Below are 22,972 nucleotides of genomic sequence, written 5' to 3'. Positions count from 1 at the left end.
ATTTTAGATTCCATTTATTATTCAATATTTTCTCCCTAAATTTGCTGATTCACTTTTTTTTTTTTTTAAGAGAAAACTTAAAAAAAAAAGTTTTATAGAAGCAAACTTGGGGTTAAAGATTGTTTTTGGTCCTTCAAATAAACATTTAAATAATTAACCAAAACACTTGTCAGATAGAACCATTAAATAGAAAACAACAGTTTAATTTAACTGAAAAGGGAATTTAGCATTGTGTTTACACATAGTGGTATTAACTTGCCATCAGAGCATGGCTTTGTACAAGAACAAAGAGTACTGCAGCAAGCTGTCCTGCTCCAAACACATCAGCAGGTCCTTCATCATGACCCGGGTCACTCTGGGAACACCTCTCCTGGGCACAAGAGACACCTGACACACACAACCCTCTGATGAGAACCACTGCTGGTGTTCAATAACAGTTCAGTCAAAAATAACTTGGCTGGCCTGGATTTTGTAAAGACATAATCTGAACAGGGAAACCAATATGTTTTTTCTTTACCAAACAGATTGTCACTCTCAGGTAAGTGTTAGAAGAGGGGTACCATGGATTAGTCAGACAGACGCCACATTTATTCTATAGCACCCCCCCCCACACACACACACACACACACACACACACACACACACACACACACACACACACACACACACACACACACACACACACACACACACACACACACACACACACACACACACACACACACACACACAAATAAGACTTCTCATTCTAAGCAAAAATTCCAACAGGCCATTTGGAGCCTCAGGTTTAGATATAAACACCTGTCCTTCTCTTCACCTGCTGGCCTGAAGCTCCAAATAACGCATTAAGTAACACCTGCAAGTAATATAGGCAACTATTAGGGGCTGCTGGGGAAACAGACACAACCAGACAAGTGGGGTCCTCTGGGTACCAGTTCAAAGAGCACAGGAAGCATGCAGCTAACAGAGCATCCTCATCTCTAAATCTTGTCTTTGGGGGCCCCCAGTTAAACACACAGATTTAAAGACTGTTTGAACTAAAATAAAAATGTTGTGCAGGAGCTGAAGGCTCCCTGTGTGATCAACTTAGCACTGGATTTCAACTCAAAACTGGAGGGAAAGGTAACTCTGAATGGTGTTATGCTACACAGACAGTATTTATATGGTGATTCTACAACATTGACATTTTTAGCCAGTCTCCATCTCCCTCAAACTTTAATGAAACATTAATGCACTGCTTCAGGAACAAACAGATCAGCCGACTTATTTCCATGGTGAGACAGAATGGCGACCTTTATACAATCTGGGACCACACTGGAATGGAAAGTCTTGCAGATGTTAAGCACTATGCATGCGTTGTTTTTTTGGTTTCACTTTCACATTTCTAAAAGGGTGATAAGTCTTTATCACTGCATTAAAGTCTTTGTATATGCAACAGCTCCCAGGAGGTGCACTGGGTTCAGCTTCTGTTGTGTTTCTCGTGCCAAGTGGAGTGACACTGTTCTGCTGAGTGAGGCACACAATACTGAAGAGGGGACTCAGAAAATTAACTTTTTGGCTTTGGGGGTCCCCAAGCAGTAAAAATGGATCTATCTTTTGAGGCTATCATAAGTTAACTTTCACTGCGAGAACATTCCTCACTTTGTGGACTGACTTGTTGGAGGAAAATTGGGTTTATGACCACAGTACTTAAGAATACACTGAAACTATTGTCTCAAAAAGCGCTAGTTATGTTACAGCTGAACATTTCTTACAACAATTGATGAAGGTTTAATTCATTTCAGGAAAAAATGTATCCATGCAGTGTGTTTAACCCCACTGAGTTGGGCCCTCTGACTCAAGTATTCCACCTCTGGTAGGACATGACAGGACAATTGACAGGATGTCACTGTCACTGGTTTTTGACAGAAGCATGAAAGATCAAGATCCTGTACATTTCTGGCTATTTCTAAAAATAGAAACAGTATCCCGAACTGATAGTACCTGTCCGTCGGTCTGGGTCAGCGGTCGCCTCTTACGAGGGCCAATAGCTGCCAGAGCAGCAAGGTTGGCCTCTCTTTGCTGCAGCTGAGCCTCTTCTATTTGTTGCAGCTGTGAAAGGGTATAAAGACACCCAACTGGTTAGTGGAAAGAGTTAAATACCCTACTAACCCACCCCCAGCTTCTGGTATGTAACCAAGGTTTCTTTCACATCCCATCTTTAACATCCCAGAGTATGTGAAGTCTTACAAGACAACAAGAACAGTAGCAGAGTCAAACCAAGTTCACTTAAATCATCTCTCATCTCAGCTGTTCTTATAGACATAAAGAACCCGGTTACCCCACTGAAACATAGCCACTCACTGACCAGTCTGCTGCAGATAAGAAATCCAGGCTCTGTGGCTTCTGACTTGGTTCATCTGCTGGTGGGAGACCTTGGCCTCACTGCCATGTCAGTCTCCCCCATGGCACAACAGCCGCAAGAGCTTACCAAGTGAACCTACAGTGGGGACCGTTTGCAGGGGAGGGGTGGCATTGGCTGCCTGATTCGCATTGGCAGCACCTTCACGATACTGCTGGGGACCCAGGCCATGTGGCTGGATGGACGAGAGTACAAGAGGCCTTGGCTGCTGAAACTGCACTTTTTGTAAGTTGCTTTGGATAAAAGCGTCTGCCAAATGACTGTAATGTAATGTGGAAATTGTCAAGCAGTCTAAAGAAAACTGCTCATTCGTTCAGTCTTGTATTCAGTGTTGAGATTCTCCCATGGCTAATGTAATATTTTCCTAACAATGAATCTTCCTAACTTTTTTCCGCATAATTCTTACGTCCAAAGTAGGTGTTCTTCTTACATTGAGAAAAAGTAAATTAGATTTTGCACTTTAATGGTGGGAGACTGGAAGGATGTCCTGGCAGAAAGAGGTTATTGATGCTATAGCATCTGTCTCTCATATTGACAGATAACATTTTCAGTGCAACCAAATGGAAAGGGGGTTAAACAAACATCTAAAAAACATTAGCAGCCTCTTGCTCACAACTTTTGTACAATTTCCTAAAGAAATGCAACATAATGTGATTACTGAAATCTTATTAGAAACCTCAAAGAAGTGAGCATTTCCTACTAACATTAATAGGACTGGATATCACATTGAAATAGCAGTAGTTAGTCTTTAAGGACAGATAAAGATCACCAGATGTACTGTGCCCTTAACATTTCTCCAACTGTTTCTATAGACAGGACCAACAATCAATTGTTTGTTAAAGCTACCTCTCTATGCAGATATTCCTTGATTTTTTTTCCCCTCCTTCAAATACTGAATTAAAAATCACATCAAATTGATGCCACACCCACTCAGTCTTTAAGATTGTGTATAAATGAAGTAACTTGGAAAAGAGAATGGTAAGTGTGTGTGGGCAGTGGCAGCAGGGCATGTAAATGAATGCATTTTGCTGTGGAGGAACCCCTGGGATAGTGATGGCCAGAGGCAAGACAGCAGCATGAGAGGGAGAGCAAGTCTTGCAAGGTGTTACCACCTCCTTAAATAGCCATGCTACTACTGCTGCTTTCATCTTCCTCACACTGCTGCCTGCTGGGCAGGCAGAAAGATTTTACCCGCACTGCTGGATTGCTAAATGAACAATTAGTAATAAATACAGTTACCAATTAAATAGTTCCCCTCTTAGAAGTCTGTGATGAAAAATATACAGCCTTTGCAGCAGGACAAGCTGATTCTGTATTTCTGTTACAGTATTTCTGCATGACTCCGTATCATCACTGTATAAATCCCATACACTCACAACCCTTCATGTACAGGCAGCCATGAAAATCACCAACATCTTAATCCTAAGGCAGTTCTTCCCATAAACCAGAACCAGACAGGCCAAAGAAATCATTTTAGACCCAAATCATGTCCTCCACACACCGAATGTCAGCTCCTCCCTTCAGGCAGAGCCTATAGATCAACCCATTGCTGACACAACAGTAACAAAACACACACACCCTGTCCACCAAAGCCCCTGACACCAAAGCAGTTTGAATTTTTATCCATCCCTTCTACTATTGACTGAGAAGAGCAGTTGAAGTCATCATTTTTAGTAATTTACAGCAAAGAAAACAAGGTAGCAACAAAGGTTATTGCTGAGACAATTGATGGAAAAAATTAAATCCTGATCTTGTAATACTTTATCTGATATCTAAGTAAATACCTGTGTTTCAAAGAGTCACAAATCACCAATAAATTAACAACAATCCTAACCCTGTATTAGCATGGTTATGGTTCTTAGTCCATTTGAGTTGCATCATTTATTTTTAGCAGCAGAGATAACATCCTGAACATTTGGCGTGCTAGTAGTAGACAATCCTCTTGCCGTTCCGTCATCTGCTTAACAATTATGTTTATGCATCACAAAACAGGTGTGATGTGTAAACATCAGGTCTGGAGGTCACAACCAATGAGGACAGGAACTCTATTGTGAGATAGGAAAACAATCCTAAAACAATTTATTCTTGTTGAAGAAAGATTGGTTGGTATTTAGAAGTTGGACAAAAAAAAAAAAAAAAAAAAAACAGCATTGGATCCACTTTATCCTGGACTACTGAAGAAGCAAGCAACTAAATTGTCCTAATTCAAATACAGAGACAACCCAGTTGATCTTCTACAGCCACCAATTCAGCAAACAAATGTTGCTTGATGAGCATGAAAACTCAGCAACTTTTGCATTTATCAGGAAGTGCTGCTGGCCTGCTCCTCAGTGGCCCTACGGGTGATGGACTCACCTCTTTTGCCCGTTGCCTGAGCTGCTGATACTCTGGATCCTCAGTGTGAGAACGACACTAAAAATTTCAAACAAATGCCTATGAACAGGATTTTCAAAAACACAGCATCCAAAAGCAAGGTGCAATTTGTGCAGTCAATACTTTACCCTGGCCAAACGCAACAGTCTTTCTCTCTCCTCGTCTTCCCTCCTCTTCCTCTTCAAACTCTCCACTTCTTCGAGGAAACGGAGCTGAGAGCGCACGTCCTTCACTTTGATGTGCCAGTCATCCTCCTGTTGTACAGTATATTGCAAACATTCATTACATGATTAAACTTGGTTAATCAGCAATTTCAACTACTAATGAGGCACTTGAAGCCGTTGTTCGATTTTACTCAAAAACGTTTCAATTTCCAGTCTACAAGCAGGAAATGAATGCAAAAGCAAGATATTTTCCCATTTGACCAACATCTAATGGTGTGTCAAAACAAGTTTAAGTTGGGGGGCTCACATAATCCAAAAGAAGTTCTTGAGCTACTATAAGCTTTCATTCAGAGTATGAGGGTTAGGGTTACTTTACTCAAACGGGAAGGAAGTATCCATGTATGGTCTACATTTGTTGAACCCTGGCTTCTTTATAGTTGTTGAAATAAAATTGTGCTCACACAAAAAATAGTTCAGAAAATGAAAACCTTATGAGTAGGGCATAATACTACAATCCCTGACACCAACAATATCTGATTCCACATTTAGATATGATATGCAACAAGTTCTTGTCAATAAACATAATGCAGAGTTCCTCTTAAGAACAGACACTGACATTTAAGATGTTCTGTAAATTGGATTAATGTTAAATTGATCTATTATAAATCAATATTGTTGCATTGATTTTGTATAGAAACAGAGTAGACCAGATGACATCCTGGAGATTATGGTTGCACATATGCAGTACTTTGACCACTTTTTGTATTTTGTCCTAAAACATCCACTCCTACCTTCACTGTCGTATTCCGGTGTTCCGCAATTACCGTAAGCTTCTCCAGCAGCCCGCGGAGACGCTCCTGAGTGGCATGAGAAACCACAGCCACCACCTCTGGGCTGACATCAGTCACTCCCAGGGCCTGTCCTGATAAAGAGAGGCGTGGATTGGGGATGAATGTTAGAGCACAAGAAACACTTTGCACCATGGAATTCTTCTATGAAGAGCTCAAGTTTTATGCTAATTGGAAAAAAAGGAGAATGTTTAATGTCAGGGACACCCAAGAGTATTAGGAAAATAGCCTCTACGAAAAGGAAACAATCCTCTAACTATCTGTATACAGCAAAAGTTTCATGCTCCAATTATTGCTTTCATAAAAATGCAGCTGAGTTCGGTTATGACTGAGAAAATATGGCACTTGAGCTGGATAAAATAAATTGAAAAAATACAGAGCACAGTGGTTAGCATTTACGCCTCACATCAATTCCCTGGTTCAATTTCAGACAAGAGGCCTCTCTGGTTTTTATGATCTCTTCTGTCTGTGTGGGTTTCCTCTGTACTGTATTCATCCCACAATCCAAAAAACCTGCAGCAAGTTAATTGGTGATCCTTAATTTCCCAGACAAGTGGATGAGGCAGTGAAAGGTTGGCTGTCTCCATGTGCCCTGTGAACCACTGGCAACCAGTCCAGGGTGAACCCCATCGCTCGCCAAATAACAGCAGAGCTCGGCTCCAGCCCCCCTGGGACCTTGACTGCAGGAGAAGTGATATCATGAATGAATGAGTGAAACAACTGCATTTTAGGTATCTGTGAAGCAAAAAAAAAACTATGTAAAACAGGAAGTATGGAGTCTAGATACTTCTCAGTTGTTAAGATTATTGTGTAAAATGCAGTAATCAACTGTTTTGTGTGCACATGAAGTGACATGACTCTGTTAAGCTCGAAGTGTTGTTTTCGGTGCTAATTCCACAGTTTGCTGGAGGAATGTGATGGGTTATTTTTCTGCCAATCTCTGTCATGCAAACTACTAAGTGGCATTTCTTCAATGGACAGAAACTAAAATGCTCCAAGAGAAAAGACTTTAATCCAGGTGAAAGGTTACAGGATATTATGAAGAAACACTTTAGCCAGTGGTCTCCACTTACAGTCTACATTATCTGGCCATGAATAAAAACAGGAGGGGTAGTTTGAGGCCTCTTCCTGGAATCAAAAATAATCTCCTAGGTTCTCAAAACTATCTATAAGGACAAGTGTTCATAGCCGTCAAGTAATTTACAACAGGGCCATGGATTGCATCCTCATTGTTAAGGAGTGACAATCATGGAGTCATCTGTGAACTAAATTTTTCCTTTTTGCATGCAAACTCTGGCACTCGTTTGTATGTAGAATGAATGAGCACAGACCTGGGGAGAGCCAACGGGAGATAAAAAGCACATTGGACAGAATACCATTTACACTCATCCTTTGTAATCTAGCAGTTCAAAAAAGTCCACGAGCCAGCTAACATGACCCTGGTCAAGGTTGTATTTGCTGGTAAGATGATTTGCTAGAATGAATGGTTTTATACAGTTAAAAGTGGATGAAAAGTCAGATAAATGTAGACATGAAAACGTGTGTGTAGCCCCCGCAATGTTACCCAGAACCAGGGTGAGTAAGGTGTTGACTGCATCATCCCTTCCCTCTCTATAGGCAAATTGTAGCCGGTCCAGCCCTCTGTGGGGTATGCCCAAGACTTTAGCCTTTATAATCCACTTAAGTCTTCATAATAAAGGGAAGTGAGCGCAATTGACGAAAGTCGTTCAAGGATTTTTGCGATTTGTTGAGTGATTTGACATAGCTGGCCCCAAAGTCGGGATCATATTATTATGAATGTATGATGAATTTTAAATTATTTAACCTCACCAATGTACAATGTGAAACAAAAAGTGATAACACGATTTAGAGATAATTGTAAGATTTGGCAACCATTCCTGAATCATTTGTGAGTGTTTTTGCCAAGATTTGTCGCACAAATGATGCAATTCAAAACTAGTTTTGCTTACTTTTTCTGGCTTATTTCCTTCTTAGAGATGTGAGACCAGGGGGTTTTATGGTTTTGAAAAAGTGGCACAAAGAAAAAAACTGGAGGCAGAGCTGGGGTCAGAAGAGTTGAAGATATTGAGGTTCTCTACAGCTGTAGTACCTGTGCGGAGGATCCGACTGTGCAGTGGGTTGGGGGAGAGGAAGGGCTGGTCCCTGCAGGATTGAACCACAGTGCCAACTGTGGTGGTGAGGATCTGAGCATTCTCCTCCTTCAGGTTGACTCCGGCCATGGAGGCCACATCATTAATGTCATCATCTTCCCTAAGAAACCACACGTACAAATAGGAAATAAAAAATAAATAAAAAATAATAAAAAAAACACAGATAAGAATACTATTGCCGAAATAGGGATTTGAGAGACTGATTTTAGGAAGACTGACTTATAAGATCCAGGAAGGTCATTAAACGCAAACTTCGTGGAACTGGCTGAAGCAGGCGGCTGCTGTGTGAAAACACATCCTGTCACAAGAGAAACAAGTGGAGTTGGGTCATTTCACCGTGGCGCTCGGCCTACAGCAGTACTAGAAGCCTTCAGATCCTAAAGAAGCCATCAGAAAATTTAAGTGGAGATCTGTTTAACAAAGCAAATTATATATATATATATATATATATATATATATATATATATATATATATATATATATATATGTGTTTACACACTATATATATTTATACACACGCACGCACACAGGAAACACACATACAAACACACACACACAACATACTTACAGACACATACAAATGTACACACACACATACAGACATATGTGTATCTATATACACAATACATACACTCTCCGGCCACTTTATTAGGGAAACCTGTCCAACTGCTCGTTAACACTTTAATCAGCCAATCACATGGCGACAACTCGGTGAATTATGCATGTGGCCATGGTCAAGACAGTCTCCTGCAGTTCAAACTGAGCATCAGTATGGGGAAGAAAGGTGATTTGAGTGACTTTGAACATGGCATGGTTGTTGGTGCCAGAAGGGCTGGTCTGAGTATTTCAGAAACTGCTGATCTATGGCCAGACTGGTTCGAGCTGATAGAAAGGCAACAGTGACTCAAATAACTACCCGTTACAACCAAGGTAGGCAGAAGAGCATCTCTGAACACGCATCTCAGTACGTCGAACTTTGAGGCAGATGGGCTACAGCAGCAGCAGACCACGCCGGGTGCCACTCCTTTCAGCTAAGAACAGGAAACTGAGGCTACAATTTGCACGAGCTCATCGAAATTGGACAATAGAAGATTGGAAAAACGTTGCCTGGTCTGATGAGTCTCGATTTCTGCTGCGACATTCAGATGGTAGGGTCAGAATTTGGCGTCAACAACATGAAAGCATGGATCCATCCTGCCTTGTATCAACGGTTCAGGCTGGTGGTGGTGGTGTGGGGAATATTTTCTTGGCACTCTTTGGGCCCCTTGGTACCAATTGAGCATCATTGCAATGCCACAGCCTACCTGAGTATTGTTGCTGACCATGTCCATCCCTCTATGACCACAATGTACCCAACTTCTGATGGCTACTTTCAGCAAGATAATGCGCCATGTCATAAAGCTGGAATCATCTCAGACTGGTTTCTTGAACATGACAATGAGTTCACTTTACTCAAATGGCTTCCGCAGTCACCAGATCTCAATCCAATAGAGCATCTTTGGGATGTGGTGGAACGGGAGATTCGCATCATGGATGTGCAGCCAACAAATCTGCGCCAACTGTGTGATGCCATCATGTCAATAAGGACCAAACTCTCTGAGGAATGCTTCCAGCACCTTGTTGAATCTATGCCATGAAGAATTGAGGCAGTTCTGAAGGCAAAAGGGGGTCCAACCCGTTACTAGCATGGTGTACCTAATAAAGTGGCCGGTGAGTGTACATATATACACTAATATATATGCACACATGTGTATGTATGTGTGCAAGTGTACGCACGTGTATACACACACACACACACACAATACAAACATACAGACACACACATGTATGCATATGCAAACACACGCGTGCACACGCACGCATTAACTTATACACACGCGCGCACATGTGTACGCGTACAGACAGGTAGGCACCCACACACCAATACATATATATATGCGCAAAATAAGATGGGGTAACAAAGGGAAAAAGTTTTTCTATCTCCCAGCTACAGACTTGAAATTTTGACATTTTTGGGGGATTTTGTAAGACCTCTGGTCCAAGAAGAAAAAAAAAAAAAAAGAGATGTGAATGAGCAAAAGTAAATTTAAAAAGTCAGCTGCTAAGATAGAAGGAACCCTGACCAATATATTTGCTGTACGACGAATAAGACAACTTAATAGTCAACACAGAGGGTGCATTAATGCCAGCCACAAGTCAAAGCAGGACACATCTTTGAAAATTGACACCACTATTATGAACAATAATGTTAGCTGGTCCCATTTACTGTCAAGTCAGCGCTTACAATTTGTTCTGATCCTGAATAGAAATTGTGAAAGCTAAAAAAGTTTGAAGATGTCTTTCAAAGCCATTTCAAGACTGTTTCACAAAGGCCGTGGAGGGTCAGTGTGTTGTAACTTGTAAACCTTTGTCTATTTACTTTGTTCCTTTAAGGTTAAAAGGTCCTAAATCCAGTTATTGCCCGAGTTCAACCTCCCCTGTGACTTGGACCCCATCCACAGAGAAACCGTTTCAATTTACATCAAACAGGCTTGCTATTTAAATCCTGCCTGCAGTGGGAGCTCAGACGCAAAATCAGAATCCAGGGCCGGACGCAGTATGTGCATTTGCACCAGCATCAGGAGACAAGACCTGCAAGACAGGACAGTATAACAGCACCTGGCGCATATGAAGCACCATTGGTCTTCACGGCTGTTACCAGTGAGGTTTTTCGTTGACTGGACTGTAGTGGATTTGGCTGTGGAAATGGTTCTGCTGCTCTTGTTTAACAATGTTTGGGGCTGGGATGCCGACAATTCTGGTCTGACCCCCATTTGCTGCTGGATCACCTGATTGATAATCATATGTTTGTTTACTTTTTAAACAAAGAACGGAAAGCTCAATCTTGGTATCCCACATATTTTGCCCTCATTAGGAATGTGACTTCACCTGCTGGCTGGTACTGACAGATTGTCCAGTTTCAGCACTGATCTGCCTCACAGTGGAGCCGCTGACAGGCGCTTGCTGGATGAATAGCTGAGGGTCTGTGGTGAGACGGCGGACGGCGGGAAGGCTTTTCTGACGGACGAGAACAGAGAAGAACTTACAAAAATTGAAGATGGATTTAGTTTAAAGAGTGAATGTAATTCACTTATTTTCATCAGTCTGGTTTACTGTGGCCAGATACAGTATTATCTGAATGCAGGGGTCATAATAAAGTTTAGATTATGTGTGAAAGACCTGACCAACTGGCTGGATCTACATAGGTAGATCTGCATAGGTAGCCCCAAATATTAATGTACTGATTCGTTCAGGATAGGTTGTGGTATCACTGCTGTGGCATCCAAAGTAAACCTGTTGACAAGACTATTTAGCAGCTTTACGGGTTGCTTTAGCTTTACAATTAATGTCCCAAAAATAAATCAATTAAACACAAACTGAGTCTGAATGGTATATATACACACACTTTTAATATATTTGGCAGATAGAACCTATGTACTTAAGTAAACCCATAATCAATTCACTTTCAATTAATCATTTGTATTACAGTCTGTGATTGGAATTTTGTTCACCTTGAGAAAAGGCACCAAGCAGGGCTGCGGTGTTGAATTCAGCTCCCGGTAGAGCGCCTCTGTAAATTCCTCTGCTTCAAGTTTCCCTTCCTACATGAGTCAGAAACACATCCAAATGAAGACACACTTTCAGACTGTGACACTTGCAAAGAGCACAACAGGAGGCTGGGGGAAAGAAAAGGGTCACTGAAAATTTTTACAAAATGGATGCTTTCAGTGGCTTATAATGAGCAAAGATAATGACACAGTCGAAAGCCACATATTTAAAAAGGTGATGGCAAAAATCAGCATAGCCCTGTTGCTGCTTTAGCTTCCAGCTACATCTCCAGAGTTCTACATGTTAACAGTTTCTGAAGTTTTTTTTGTTTGTTTTCAAAAAGAAAACGTACTTGCTGTTATGAGTTGTACTTTAAGACAGTGTTCTTCCTTTACCTAGCCACTCCATCATGCATTACAACCAGCCTATTCTGAATTAATAGATGAAGAGTAGTGGTATCTTTGCCACTAACTATTCTGCAACGTAGAATAGTCAAACCCCAACTCCCAAAAAAAAAGGTTGTGAAGGACTCATAAACCCCAACTTAGTCCAGTCAAAAACACAGTAAAAATGCTGGTCATGAGCACATGCATGTATGTGAAGAAGTTAGCTATTTGTGTCTTCACTTCTTAGAATCGTGAGCTTTTTTTTCCCAAGAATAAGAGTAAACTTGACTTTACCATTATTGTACAAATTCAGTACAAGATCAAGATGATCTAGGAATATTGGCCTTTTTCATGTTAAAAAAAGTGTATAAATTGTCTTAGAAAAACAGCTGAGTGCAACACTAATAGTGCTCGGCTTCATTTAGCCTTTTTTTATATCACACACACACACACGTTTTGTATGGTGACAACATTTTTCTTATCCTTCTGGAATTTGATTTCCTTAGGAAATTTTATTTCCTTGAAAACCCTCGTGGGAGGGTAGCCTTATAGATGCTTAAATCCTGCTATCACTTTGTTTCATACCGGCCTACCACCTCTAAAAATAAAAAGTAGAAAGGTTACATTTATTCCTCTTTTATTCCATTCATTATACTTTTTTGTTTAACGTTTTCAACAACTTCCTTTTCACGCCTAATAATGCTGAGGGTGGTGATAGAGGGGCATACGGCGTGGGGGTTAACTAGTATTCACAAAAGCCCAACTGTACTGAACTATCTAAACACACACCATTGCATGTTTCAAGGGGATCAAACACTGCTAACATAAATACAACCAAAATCACAATCTGAGACAAACCAGCAAACTCCTGACCAGCCCTCTCATGTTGTTTGCCAGGTTGGTTGACTTGGAGTCGCTGGATGCCAGTTTCATCAGGGTCACCAGGAAATTCTTGCACTTCTTCACACTTTCCAGAGTCTCCTATTGGGTTTGGGGTTTAAAGTGCAACAAACAATGGCAGTAAGACAATCTGTAAATGCTTGCCTTGACTATCTTTAGCATGTCTTACATCTGACGCAGTCAGGATCTAGCTCAAAATGAAAAAGTGAAAAAAACATTACCAAGCATGATCACTTCTTTCTTTGTTTGATTTTTAAGACAAAGAAAAACAAAATCAGGAAAATTATGTTGAGGAGCTGATTTCAACAATTGATTTTGAGGAACTGAATTATTTGAACAGTACTGGAGAAGCTGACGACGATTCACTGCTTCCCGGACACAAACAGCAGGGTATGCTGGACCGACCTGGCTGAATGTGGTTGATTGTTCCTTCTTTGTTTCCGTGGCAGCAGGCTGAGGCTGGTTTCCCTGATTAGGTACAGTGTTGAGAGTCTGGACTACAGCTGGTTTGGGAGCTACACCAATCACCTGAACAAAAACAATGCAATTATGAAAAAGGATTGCTGTAGATAGAAACAAGAGTCGGCCTTCCTCTGGTTTTCTGTAACTTCATAAAATCTGTGAGCCCTGCAATGAATCCTTGATTTGTTAGCACCCCTCCCACCACCCAGTCTATGTGATTAATGGCTACTTACTGTTGCAAACTGTGATCCAGCACCAAACAACATTGCAGTGTTATTTCTGCTAGTAGAGTATTTTCAACAATTAATGCAGCCACAGGGCGGCACTGGCCTATGTCTCTCCAAGCCTGCCTTGGGGGGGCACGGAGCAGTGTCTCCCTGTGCCGGTCCCAAGCCCGAATAAATGCAGAGGGTTGCGTCAGGAAGGGCATCCGGCGTAAAAATTTTGCCAAAACCAAACATGTGAGACAACCAAAACTATACCATACCGGATCGGTCGCAGACCGGGTTAACAACAAACCGCCATTGGTACTGATGACCTACAGGGTACTAATGGAAATTGGGCTACTATGGGTCGAAGAACAAGAACAAGAAGAGGAGAAGGAGTGCGTGTTCGGAAGCAGAGAGAGAGGAGGAAAGGAAAGAGCCTGGGAGTGAGAGTAGGGACTTTGAATATTGGGACTATGACAGGAAAAGGTAGAGAGTTGGTCGACATGATGCAGAGAAGGAAGGTGGATATACTGTGTGTGTCCAGGAGACCTGGTGGAAAGATAGGAAGGCTAGAAGCTTAGGAGCAGGCTTTAAGTTGTACTATTATGGTACTGACAAGAAGAGAAATGGAGTATGAGTTATCTTGAAGGAGGAGTTCGTAAGGAACGTCCTAGAGGTGAAAAGAATGTCAGATAGACTTGTGAGTCTGAAACTGGAAATTGAAGGTGTGATGCTCAATGTTGTTAGTGGCTATGCCCCACAGGTGGGATGTGAATCTGAAGAGAAGGAGACGTTCTGGAATGAGTTAGATGAAGTGATGCAGAATATTCCCAGAAATGAGAGAGTGATAATTGGTGCAGACTTCAATGGACATGTTGGTGAAGGTAATAGAGGGGATGAAGAGGTGATGGGCAGATTTGGTATCCAGGATAGGAATGTGGAGGGACAGATGGTGGTAGATTTTGCAAAAAGGATGGAAATGGCTGTAGTGAATACCTTTTTCCAGAAAAAACAGGAACATAGGGTAACTCATAAGAGCGGAGGTAGGAGCACGCAGGTAGACTACATCTTGTATAGACGAGGTAACCTGAAAGAGTTTAGTGACTGCAAAGAAGTTGTAGGTGAGAGTGTAGCCAGACAGCATAGGATGGTGGTTTGTAGAATGACTCTGGTGACAAGGAAGATGAAGAGGACAAAGGCAGAGCAGAGGACAAAATGGTGGAAGCTGAAAAGGGAGGAGTGTTGCATGGTTTTCAAGGAGGAGTTGAGAAAGGGTCTGGGTGGTCAGGGTGAGCTTCCAGATGATTGGACAACAACAGCTAGTGTTATCAGGGAGACAGGTAGAAGAGTACTTGGTGTGTCATCTGGAAGGAAAGTAGATAAGGAGACTTGGTGGTGGAATGAGGAAGTGCAGGACTGTATACAGAGAAAGCGGTTAGCGAAGAAGAAGTGGGATACTGAGAGGACTGAAGAGAACAATTCAGGGAGATGCGGCAAATGGTAAAGATAGAGGTAGCAAAGGCAAAACAAAGGGCTTATGATGACTTGTATGCTCGGTTGGATAGTAAGGAGGGTGAGAATGATCTATACAGGTTGGTGAAACAGAGAGATAATGTAATAAAGATGGAAAGGATGTACAACAGGTCCGGGTGATTAAGGACAGAGAGGGAAATGTATTGACAGATGCTAGAAGAGTGATGGGAAGATGGAAAGAGTACTTTGAAGAGCTGATGAATGTGGAAAATGAAAGAGAGGCAAGGGTAGAAGAGGTGACTATTGTAGACCACAAAGTAGCAAAAAAGTCTGGAGTGGCAGAGAAGTATGTTAGACTGGTGCAGGACATGTATGCTAGCTGTGAGACAATGGTGTGGTGTGCTGTAGGGGTAACAGAGAAGTTCAAGGTGGAGGTGGGACTCCATCAGGGATCAGCTCTGAGCCCCTTCTTGTTCGCAATGGTGATGGATAGGCTGACAGATGAGGTTAGACAGGAATCCCCATGGACCATGATGTTTGCAGATGACATTGTGATCTGTAGTGAGAGCAGACAACAGGAAGAGGAAAATCTAGAGAGGTGGAGGTATGCTCTGGAAAGGAGAGGAATGAAAGTTAGTCGCAGCAAGACAGAATACAGTGGTATGAAAAAGTTTGGGCACCCCTGATCATTTTCAAGATTTTCCTTTATAAGTCATTGGTTGTTTGTCACAGCAATTTCAGTTTAATATATCATATAGCAGACAAACATAGTGATATTTGAGAAGTGAAATGAAGTTTACAGGATTTACAGAAAGTGAGCAAAAATTATTTAAACAAAAGTAAGCAGGTGCATAAATTTGGGCACCCTTGTTGTTTTATTAATTTGAATACCTTTAGCACTAATTATTGGAACACAAAATTTGTTTGGTAAGCTCATTGACCCTTGACTTACATACACAGGTGAAGCCAATCATGAGAAAGGGTACTTAATGTGGCCAGTTACAAGTTGCTCTCCTCTTTGCATCTTCCCTGAAGAGTGGCAACATGGGAGCCTCAGAACAACTGTCAAATGACCTGAAAACAAAGATTGTTCAACAACATGGTTTAGGGGAAGGATACAAAAAGCTAGCTCAGAGATTTCAGCTGTCAGTTTCCACTGCGAGAAACATAGTGAGGAAATGGAAGACCACAGGCACAGTTCTAGTTAAGGCCCGGAGTGGCAGGCCAAGAAAAATCTCATAAGCAGAGGCGAAGGATGGTGAGAACAGTCAAACTCAACCCACAGACCAGCTCCAAAGACCTACAACATGATCTTGCTGCAGATGGTGTCACTGTGCATCGTTCAACTATTCAGCGCACTTTGCACAAGGACATGCTGTATGGGAGAGTAATGCGGCAGAAGTCTTTTCAGCGCATACGCCACAAACAGAGTCGCTTGAGGTACACTAAAGCATATTTGGACAAGCCAGCTTCATTTTGGAATAAGGTGCTGTGGACTGATGAAACTAAAATTGAGTTATTTGGACATAACAAGGGGCGGTATGCATGGCAGAAGAAGAACACAGTATTCAAAGAAAAACACTTGCTACCCACAGTAAAATTTGGTGATGGTTCCATCATGCTGTGGGGCTGTGTGGCCAGTGCAGGGACTGGCAACCTTGTTAAAGTTGAAGGTCGCATGGATTCCAGTCAGTATCAGCAGATACTTACCAACAATGTTCAAGAATCAGTGACAAAGTTGAAGTTGCGCCGGGGCTGGATACTTCAACAAAACAACGACCCTAAACATTGCTCAAATTCTACTAAGGCATCCATGCAGAGGAACAAGTACAACATTCTGGAATGGCCATCTCAGTCCCCAGACCTGAATATTATTGAAAATCTGTGGTGTGATTTAAAGCGGGCTGTCCATGCTCGGAAACCATCAAACCTGACTGAACGGGAGATGTTTTGTAAAGAAGAATGGTCAAAAATACCTTCAACCAGAATCCAGACCCTCATTGGAAGCTACAGGAAGCATTTAGAGGCTGTTATTTTTGCAAAAAAAGGATCTACTAAATATTGATGTAATTTTTCTGTTGGGGTGCCCAAATTTATGCACCTGCCTACTTTTGTTTAAATAATTAGTGCTCACTTTCTGTAAATCCTATAAACTTCATTTCACTTCTCAAATATCACTATGTTTGTCTGCTATATGATATATTAAATTGAAATTGCTGAGATGAACAACCAATGACTTATAAAGGAAAATCTTGAAAATGATCAGGGGTGCCCAAACTTTTTCATACCACTGTATATGTGTATGAATGAGAGGAACTCAGGTGGAACGGTGAGGCCACAGGGTTTGGAGATCAAGAAGCTGGAGGATTTCAGGTACTTAGGGTCAACAGTCCAGAGCAACGGAGAGGGGGTACTATGTGATAGAAGACTTTCAACCAGAATAAAAGGAAAGGTGTACAAGACAGTGGTGAGACCAGCGATGATGTATGGACTAGAAACTGTTACAATGACCAAAAGACAGCAGGCAGAACTAGAGGTTGCAGAGATGAAGATGTTGAGGTTCTCTTTGGGATTGATCAGGATGGATAGGATCAGGAATGAGTCTATCAGAGGGACGGCACATGTTAGATGTTTTGGAGAGAAGGTCAGAGAAGCCAGACTGAGATGGTTTGGTCATGTACAGAGAAGGGATAGTGAATATATCGGTAGACGGATGCTGGAATTGGAGCTGCCAGGCAGGAGGTCTCAAGGAGGTCTCAAGGAAGACCAAAGAGAAGATTTATGGACGTAGTGAGAGAGGATATGAAGGTAGTTGGTGTGAGAGAGGAAGATACAGAGAATAGGGTTAGATGGAGAAAGTTGACTCCCTGTGGCGACCCCTGACGGGAAAAGCCGAAAGAAGAAGAAGAGTATTTTTAACGATTGTCCAACAATTAATATTACAATTAAAATAAGCATTTCTATGATCGGGAGAGGTTATGACCTTGTGTCTAATATGGTAACAAAGTTTGAAAATTTTGAAAAAGCTAGCCAGAACAAAGTAATAACCAATAAGCTAATTTCTTCAGCTGAACTGAAGAAGCCTCTCAGATGAGGGGTGAAATGTCATCAAGTAAAGAAATTCAAGTTGCCATGACAAGAACTGTCATTAACATTAAACTATTTTGTACTGGTTAAGCAGGGTTTCTGCAGGTATCAGCTAATCTAATTGAATGCTTTTTAGCAACACTGTAAACAAATTTAATGACCATGTCCAACTGCAGATATATTTATTTATGTCAATCATTTACATATGGGATACTTTTTGGCAAAGCAGCAGATAAGTGCATGTGACCTGCTCATTGTCAATGGAACTTAAGAATCACATGGACGGAACTGTGTGGGACTTTTAGTGAATATTTCTTGGTTAGTTTCCTTTTTATTCACATCCATCAACGTTTTACAGTTCAAGGCATTTGTCCTGTGACTGTGGTCATTGGAGCCCAGAGTGCACTACCTGTGTTGTTTTCAGCTTTCTCAGCAAGCTAGTCAGCATATTTCTGAAGCCTGGCGCACACCTTCAGTCTTTCTTCCTCAGTGCTCCAAGCTTATCTTCAGTCCATGCAATGCACCCTTTCGCTTCCTCCTCTCTTCATCAAGGTACATCCTGAATTTTGTCCTGGCTGAGGCTACAGAAACAAGTAGTTCTTTTGCAATGGACACTTTGAGAACAACTACACAAACTCTGACCTGGTCAAGCACTAGTCTGTGGGACTCAACAAATGGTTCAGTTATGTTGCAGGTCCCCACTCTCCCTGTGGAACGCTACTGAGGAAATCAGTTCTCTAAAGTGTTGGGCAAGTTCAAATTGTATAATGTAACTTTTTTCCCTTTCCACATGTAAAAGATTTGGCAATGTCAGTTGGGAAACTGTCTGAAACAACCCAGAGACGCCACTGATTATTGCAAACGAGTAATGCTGCACTTCAGTGTTCAGATACCAGAGCACCTCTGCAGTCAATGTTGCACTGGACCCAAATACCGCTTGCAATACTGCTCATAGGTCACTGGTCTTCCTGCCTATCGCGGCACTGCTGGAGGCGACGATTAACAAGTATAGTGGTGGGAGCGGCAGCTGTGTTGGCGACAGATGCCATCGTTTTGCTGGTCCCAGCAAAAAAAAAACAAACAAAAAAACACAAAGTCAACTGCTGCCTGTCTTGCGCCAACTTATGAGCCGCAGATTGCATGTGTGACTTAATCATGGCCATTGTGCAAAGTTTGAAAAGTTTGGGGTTTTTTTTGCACAAACTACAAAATGGCTCACCCGGTTTTCCACCGACAGACTTTAACCAGCCTCGAAACATCCAACCACTATTGTTGAAATTACACTTTCCCCTTTTCCTGAAACGACAGAACTCTGCCCTTTCGTCATGCTCAATGTTTGGTGTTGTAACTCTGTGCACTGTCAGAACACCGGATGTAAATATAATAGCATTACTAAATTAAATTAAAAGGTTCTGTGTTTGACACTATTCCAGTCAAAATTATTTTTGAAATTTCCCCACTGTGCGATGCTGAAAGGAATAGTCTATCAAATTTGTACGTAGTCTCATCAAAATAATAAACTGTTTTTCGCCATCAAGTGTATTAAAATGTTTAATATGTATGGACATTGATGTAATGCTTTTTTAACGCCTTAATTTTTGAAATATATATTTAATGACTGAATAATTAATGACCCGTGGAAATCCTGTTAAGGCTCTTTCAGCTGACCTTCACCACCGTGTTCTTCTGGACTGACGCTGTGTGAAGACTTGGAGGGGTGGTCATCCTGATCACAGTCACCTTCTCCTTGCCTTTATTTCCAGCAACTGCAAGCACCTGGTTTCAGGGATTGAGAACTTTGCATAAAAGATCTCAAAAATCCTGTTTGGTTAGTTTAATGTCAAATCAGTGATCAAAAATATGTTCAGCTGAACAACTCCACTCCAATGTAGCAACAGACACACACCTGGGGGGGTTGGCATCTGGGCCCTGGGCCAGGTCTCGGTGCCTGTTGAGCCTGAGCTAAAGCTTGCTGGGAGACAAGCATCAGCTGCCCACTGTCACTGCGGATCAGCATCATTCCTGGTCAAAAAGATCCTAAAATCACCTGCTAGAATCCATTACTGACATCATGTAAAAAAGCTTTCTTTGCATAGAACATAAATTAGAAACCAGGGCAAAAGATCATTACAAATTCTATATTATAGAATGATTTTGGTTTTAAACATCAGTTATACTACAGCAGGGGTGTCAAACATACGGCCCGCGGGCTGGAACCGGCCCGCAAAGGGTTTCGACCAGGCCCGCAGGATAATTTTGAAAGTGAAAAAATGCATAAAAGACAAGGATTTATTTTTTTTAATTAAATGCAATTCAAGAATTTTCCGCTGGGGGGCGCATTATTTTGGTCAGAGTAGACGGCAATCTGCATCACTGAGACGGACCAATCAGCAGACGTTATCAATGTACCACCTGCTGCTTGTTATGACGTTTTTTCTACCCTGTTCTCCACCTCCCCGCTACGCCCTCATTAGCCAAAATGTTGTTATCAAAATAGAGAAAAGTAGTTAAAGAGTGAAGAATTTTCAAAGAAAAATGGACTACGTCCTATTTATTTACGGAGACGCATGGGAAACCTTCGTGCTTGGCGTGTTTGCAACAAGTTTCGGTATTTAAAGAATATAATATACGGCGCCACTACGAGACCCATCAGAGCGAAAAATATGACAGCTTGCAAAGACAACTGAGAAGAGATAAGATCAACGAATTGCTGGCCGGTCTGAGGAAACAGCGTCCACTTTCACCCATAGCCGAGAAATCAGCGAAGCAGCAGTAAAAGCCAGCTAGCTAATTGCTAGCGAAAATGTGCAATTTAAAGTTAGTCACCAGCTTCACTACAAACGAGTATGGTGGAATTCAATTTTCATGCAACTCCATACATTTTCAGTATGTATTGTATGTGTATGCATGTTTCATGTATGAAGTTTACTCATTTACAAGACAGGTGAACACTTTCTTCCTTACTTATTTAATAGCACTCTTTTTAGTTTGTAGGGTGTAGGCAGGGATTCAATTCAGATTTTATATGCATATGTGTAAATGGTTTAAAAATCCCTTTCTCAATAAGTCTCATTTAATCTTAAAGTGCATGACTATATTTTTCAATACCAATTACTTGTTAAAGTTTTGTGCCTTTGTACAATCAGTGGGATCGCATGATCACATGATTGCAATGCATACATGTGAATGATAGAAGTAAATTTCACTTTTGTTGAAGGAAATATGAGGTGTTTCATGAAATGTTTTGTAAAAGGATTGTTCATGAAATTCCAAGATTTTCCAAATGTTCTTGTACTTCTTTACACCAAAACAGAGGAAAGACATGATATTTTGGTTATTTATTGCTGAGTATGCCATTATTTTAACGGTCCGGCCCACTTGACATCTACCTTGGCCGTATATGGCCCGCCATGAGAAATGAGTTTGACACCCCTGTACTACAGTCTACATCAAGACAGGAACCATGTCATGTCCTTTTTCCTATTCAAGTAGCTTCTGTGCATTACTTGTGAATTAGTGAACCCTGTCGAACATCATTTTTGATTTGTTGTACAAGTACCTAAAAATGATCACCTAAAAATAAAAAATTAAAAAACTTGTCTGAATTTCTTTAAAATTGAGCCCTTGCAAAAACAGAATATTTGAAATTTAAATCGGATCAGATTCAAAAGGTTTTATCAAACTACTTCTTGTATGGAAGGTATGCTCACATTTCATACCAGATCATGTTGGGTTGATTGTCAGTACAGGGGAGGGGGGGGAAACCCATAATATTTTAAAACTTTCACCATCATCCCTGTCCTTTAAAAAAGTTAGAAGAACATGAACATCGCTAACATAGCTGTCAAAAGAAAAAAAAAGTATTTAGTGTCTCACCAGGTGGGATCTGGAGATTTGCAGGCAGCTGAGTGGATATCTGCGGCAGGCAAGGAGCCACAGCCACCTGCTGTGGGGCCACTGACCTTGGCACAGTGATTACCACCGTCCTGGCCTGGGTTGAGGTTGTGGATGCCACCTGGTCCAGGACCGGCTTGGCCACCTGTGGTGAGACTTTGGCTACCATCGTGGTCTTGGGCACCGAGACTTGGAAGGCGGCGGTGGCGGCTTGGTGGGCCGGGCCAGGGGAGGGTTGTTTAACTGGGGCGGCGATGATCTCGCTCTTTGAGACCCCCGGGGCGGAAATAAATGAGTATTTTCCCGAAGCCTGCAATATCTTCACTTGAAGAGGGTCCCCTTGCTCTTTTGCTTCACCGGACTCCACCTTTTGGACTTCAACCGCCTCCTTGTTCGTCGCCATTATGGTTTCTGTGTGTGTGTGTCAATCATAAATTTAACTTCTGTGAAACATACAAAAGCACAACTGGCTTAGAGGAAAGCCCGCATTACAAAATATGTAAGAGTATAATGATGTAATTGGAGAAAACACAAATTTTCAAGGCTAGTGACTCACTCCGAAGTCCCCAAAACTACAGTTGACACACGTCACTTTAATTGCTTCAAGACAAGCAAGCTGGAGGATGGAAAATAGCTCAATAGGCCATTTTTGCCAGCGTGGTTGTTTATTTAGTAACGTGTTTAAAATGCTCTCAGACATTATTTATCGTGTGTAAACACAATTACCGGTAAAAACAAGGGAAGTAATTTGAGACCGAAGGGCAGCATCTGATTCAGGAAAGCGTTCCAATTTCGACGAGCCGCGGTGACGCACTCACCTCCATGCCCGCGCGCTCCACACTCACGACCACACCTCGCCTGCGGGCACGTGCCGAGTTCAGGAACATCGGAGCGCCGAGTGATCCACCAGCTGCGGCAAATTGTCCGTAAATGAAAGAGACTATTTTATTTATTTCTCCTTTATTTAACCAGGAAAGTCCCATTGAGATTAAAACATTATAACATTTTGTTTACTT

General features: G+C 41.6%; 1 protein-coding gene across 1 annotated transcript; it reads right to left on the bottom strand.

The window, feature by feature from the left end:
- Positions 1-261: 261 nt before the first annotated feature.
- Positions 262-22,359, bottom strand: LOC147237273 (transcription initiation factor TFIID subunit 4-like). The gene is made up of 14 exons (XM_086167024.1): positions 21,939-22,359; positions 19,969-20,084; positions 19,731-19,838; positions 13,237-13,359; positions 12,790-12,912; positions 11,509-11,598; positions 10,886-11,014; positions 10,656-10,785; positions 7,897-8,175; positions 5,730-5,860; positions 4,903-5,028; positions 4,757-4,813; positions 1,984-2,091; positions 262-387 (listed from the first exon to the last, which is right to left on the bottom strand). The coding sequence occupies exons 1-14, from the start codon at positions 22,357-22,359 to the stop codon at positions 262-264; spliced, it is 2,067 nt and encodes a 688-aa protein (XP_086023150.1).
- Positions 22,360-22,972: the final 613 nt, after the last annotated feature.

The sequence above is a fragment of the Fistularia commersonii genome, chromosome 1 (genome assembly GCF_037954325.1).
Source record: "Fistularia commersonii isolate RoL2024-O1a breed Wild chromosome 1, RoL_Fcom_v1.0, whole genome shotgun sequence".
Lineage (NCBI taxonomy): Eukaryota > Metazoa > Chordata > Actinopteri > Syngnathiformes > Fistulariidae > Fistularia > Fistularia commersonii.
The sequence above is the reverse complement of the archived record's forward strand: the minus strand, read 5'-3'. Positions and strand labels throughout refer to the sequence as shown.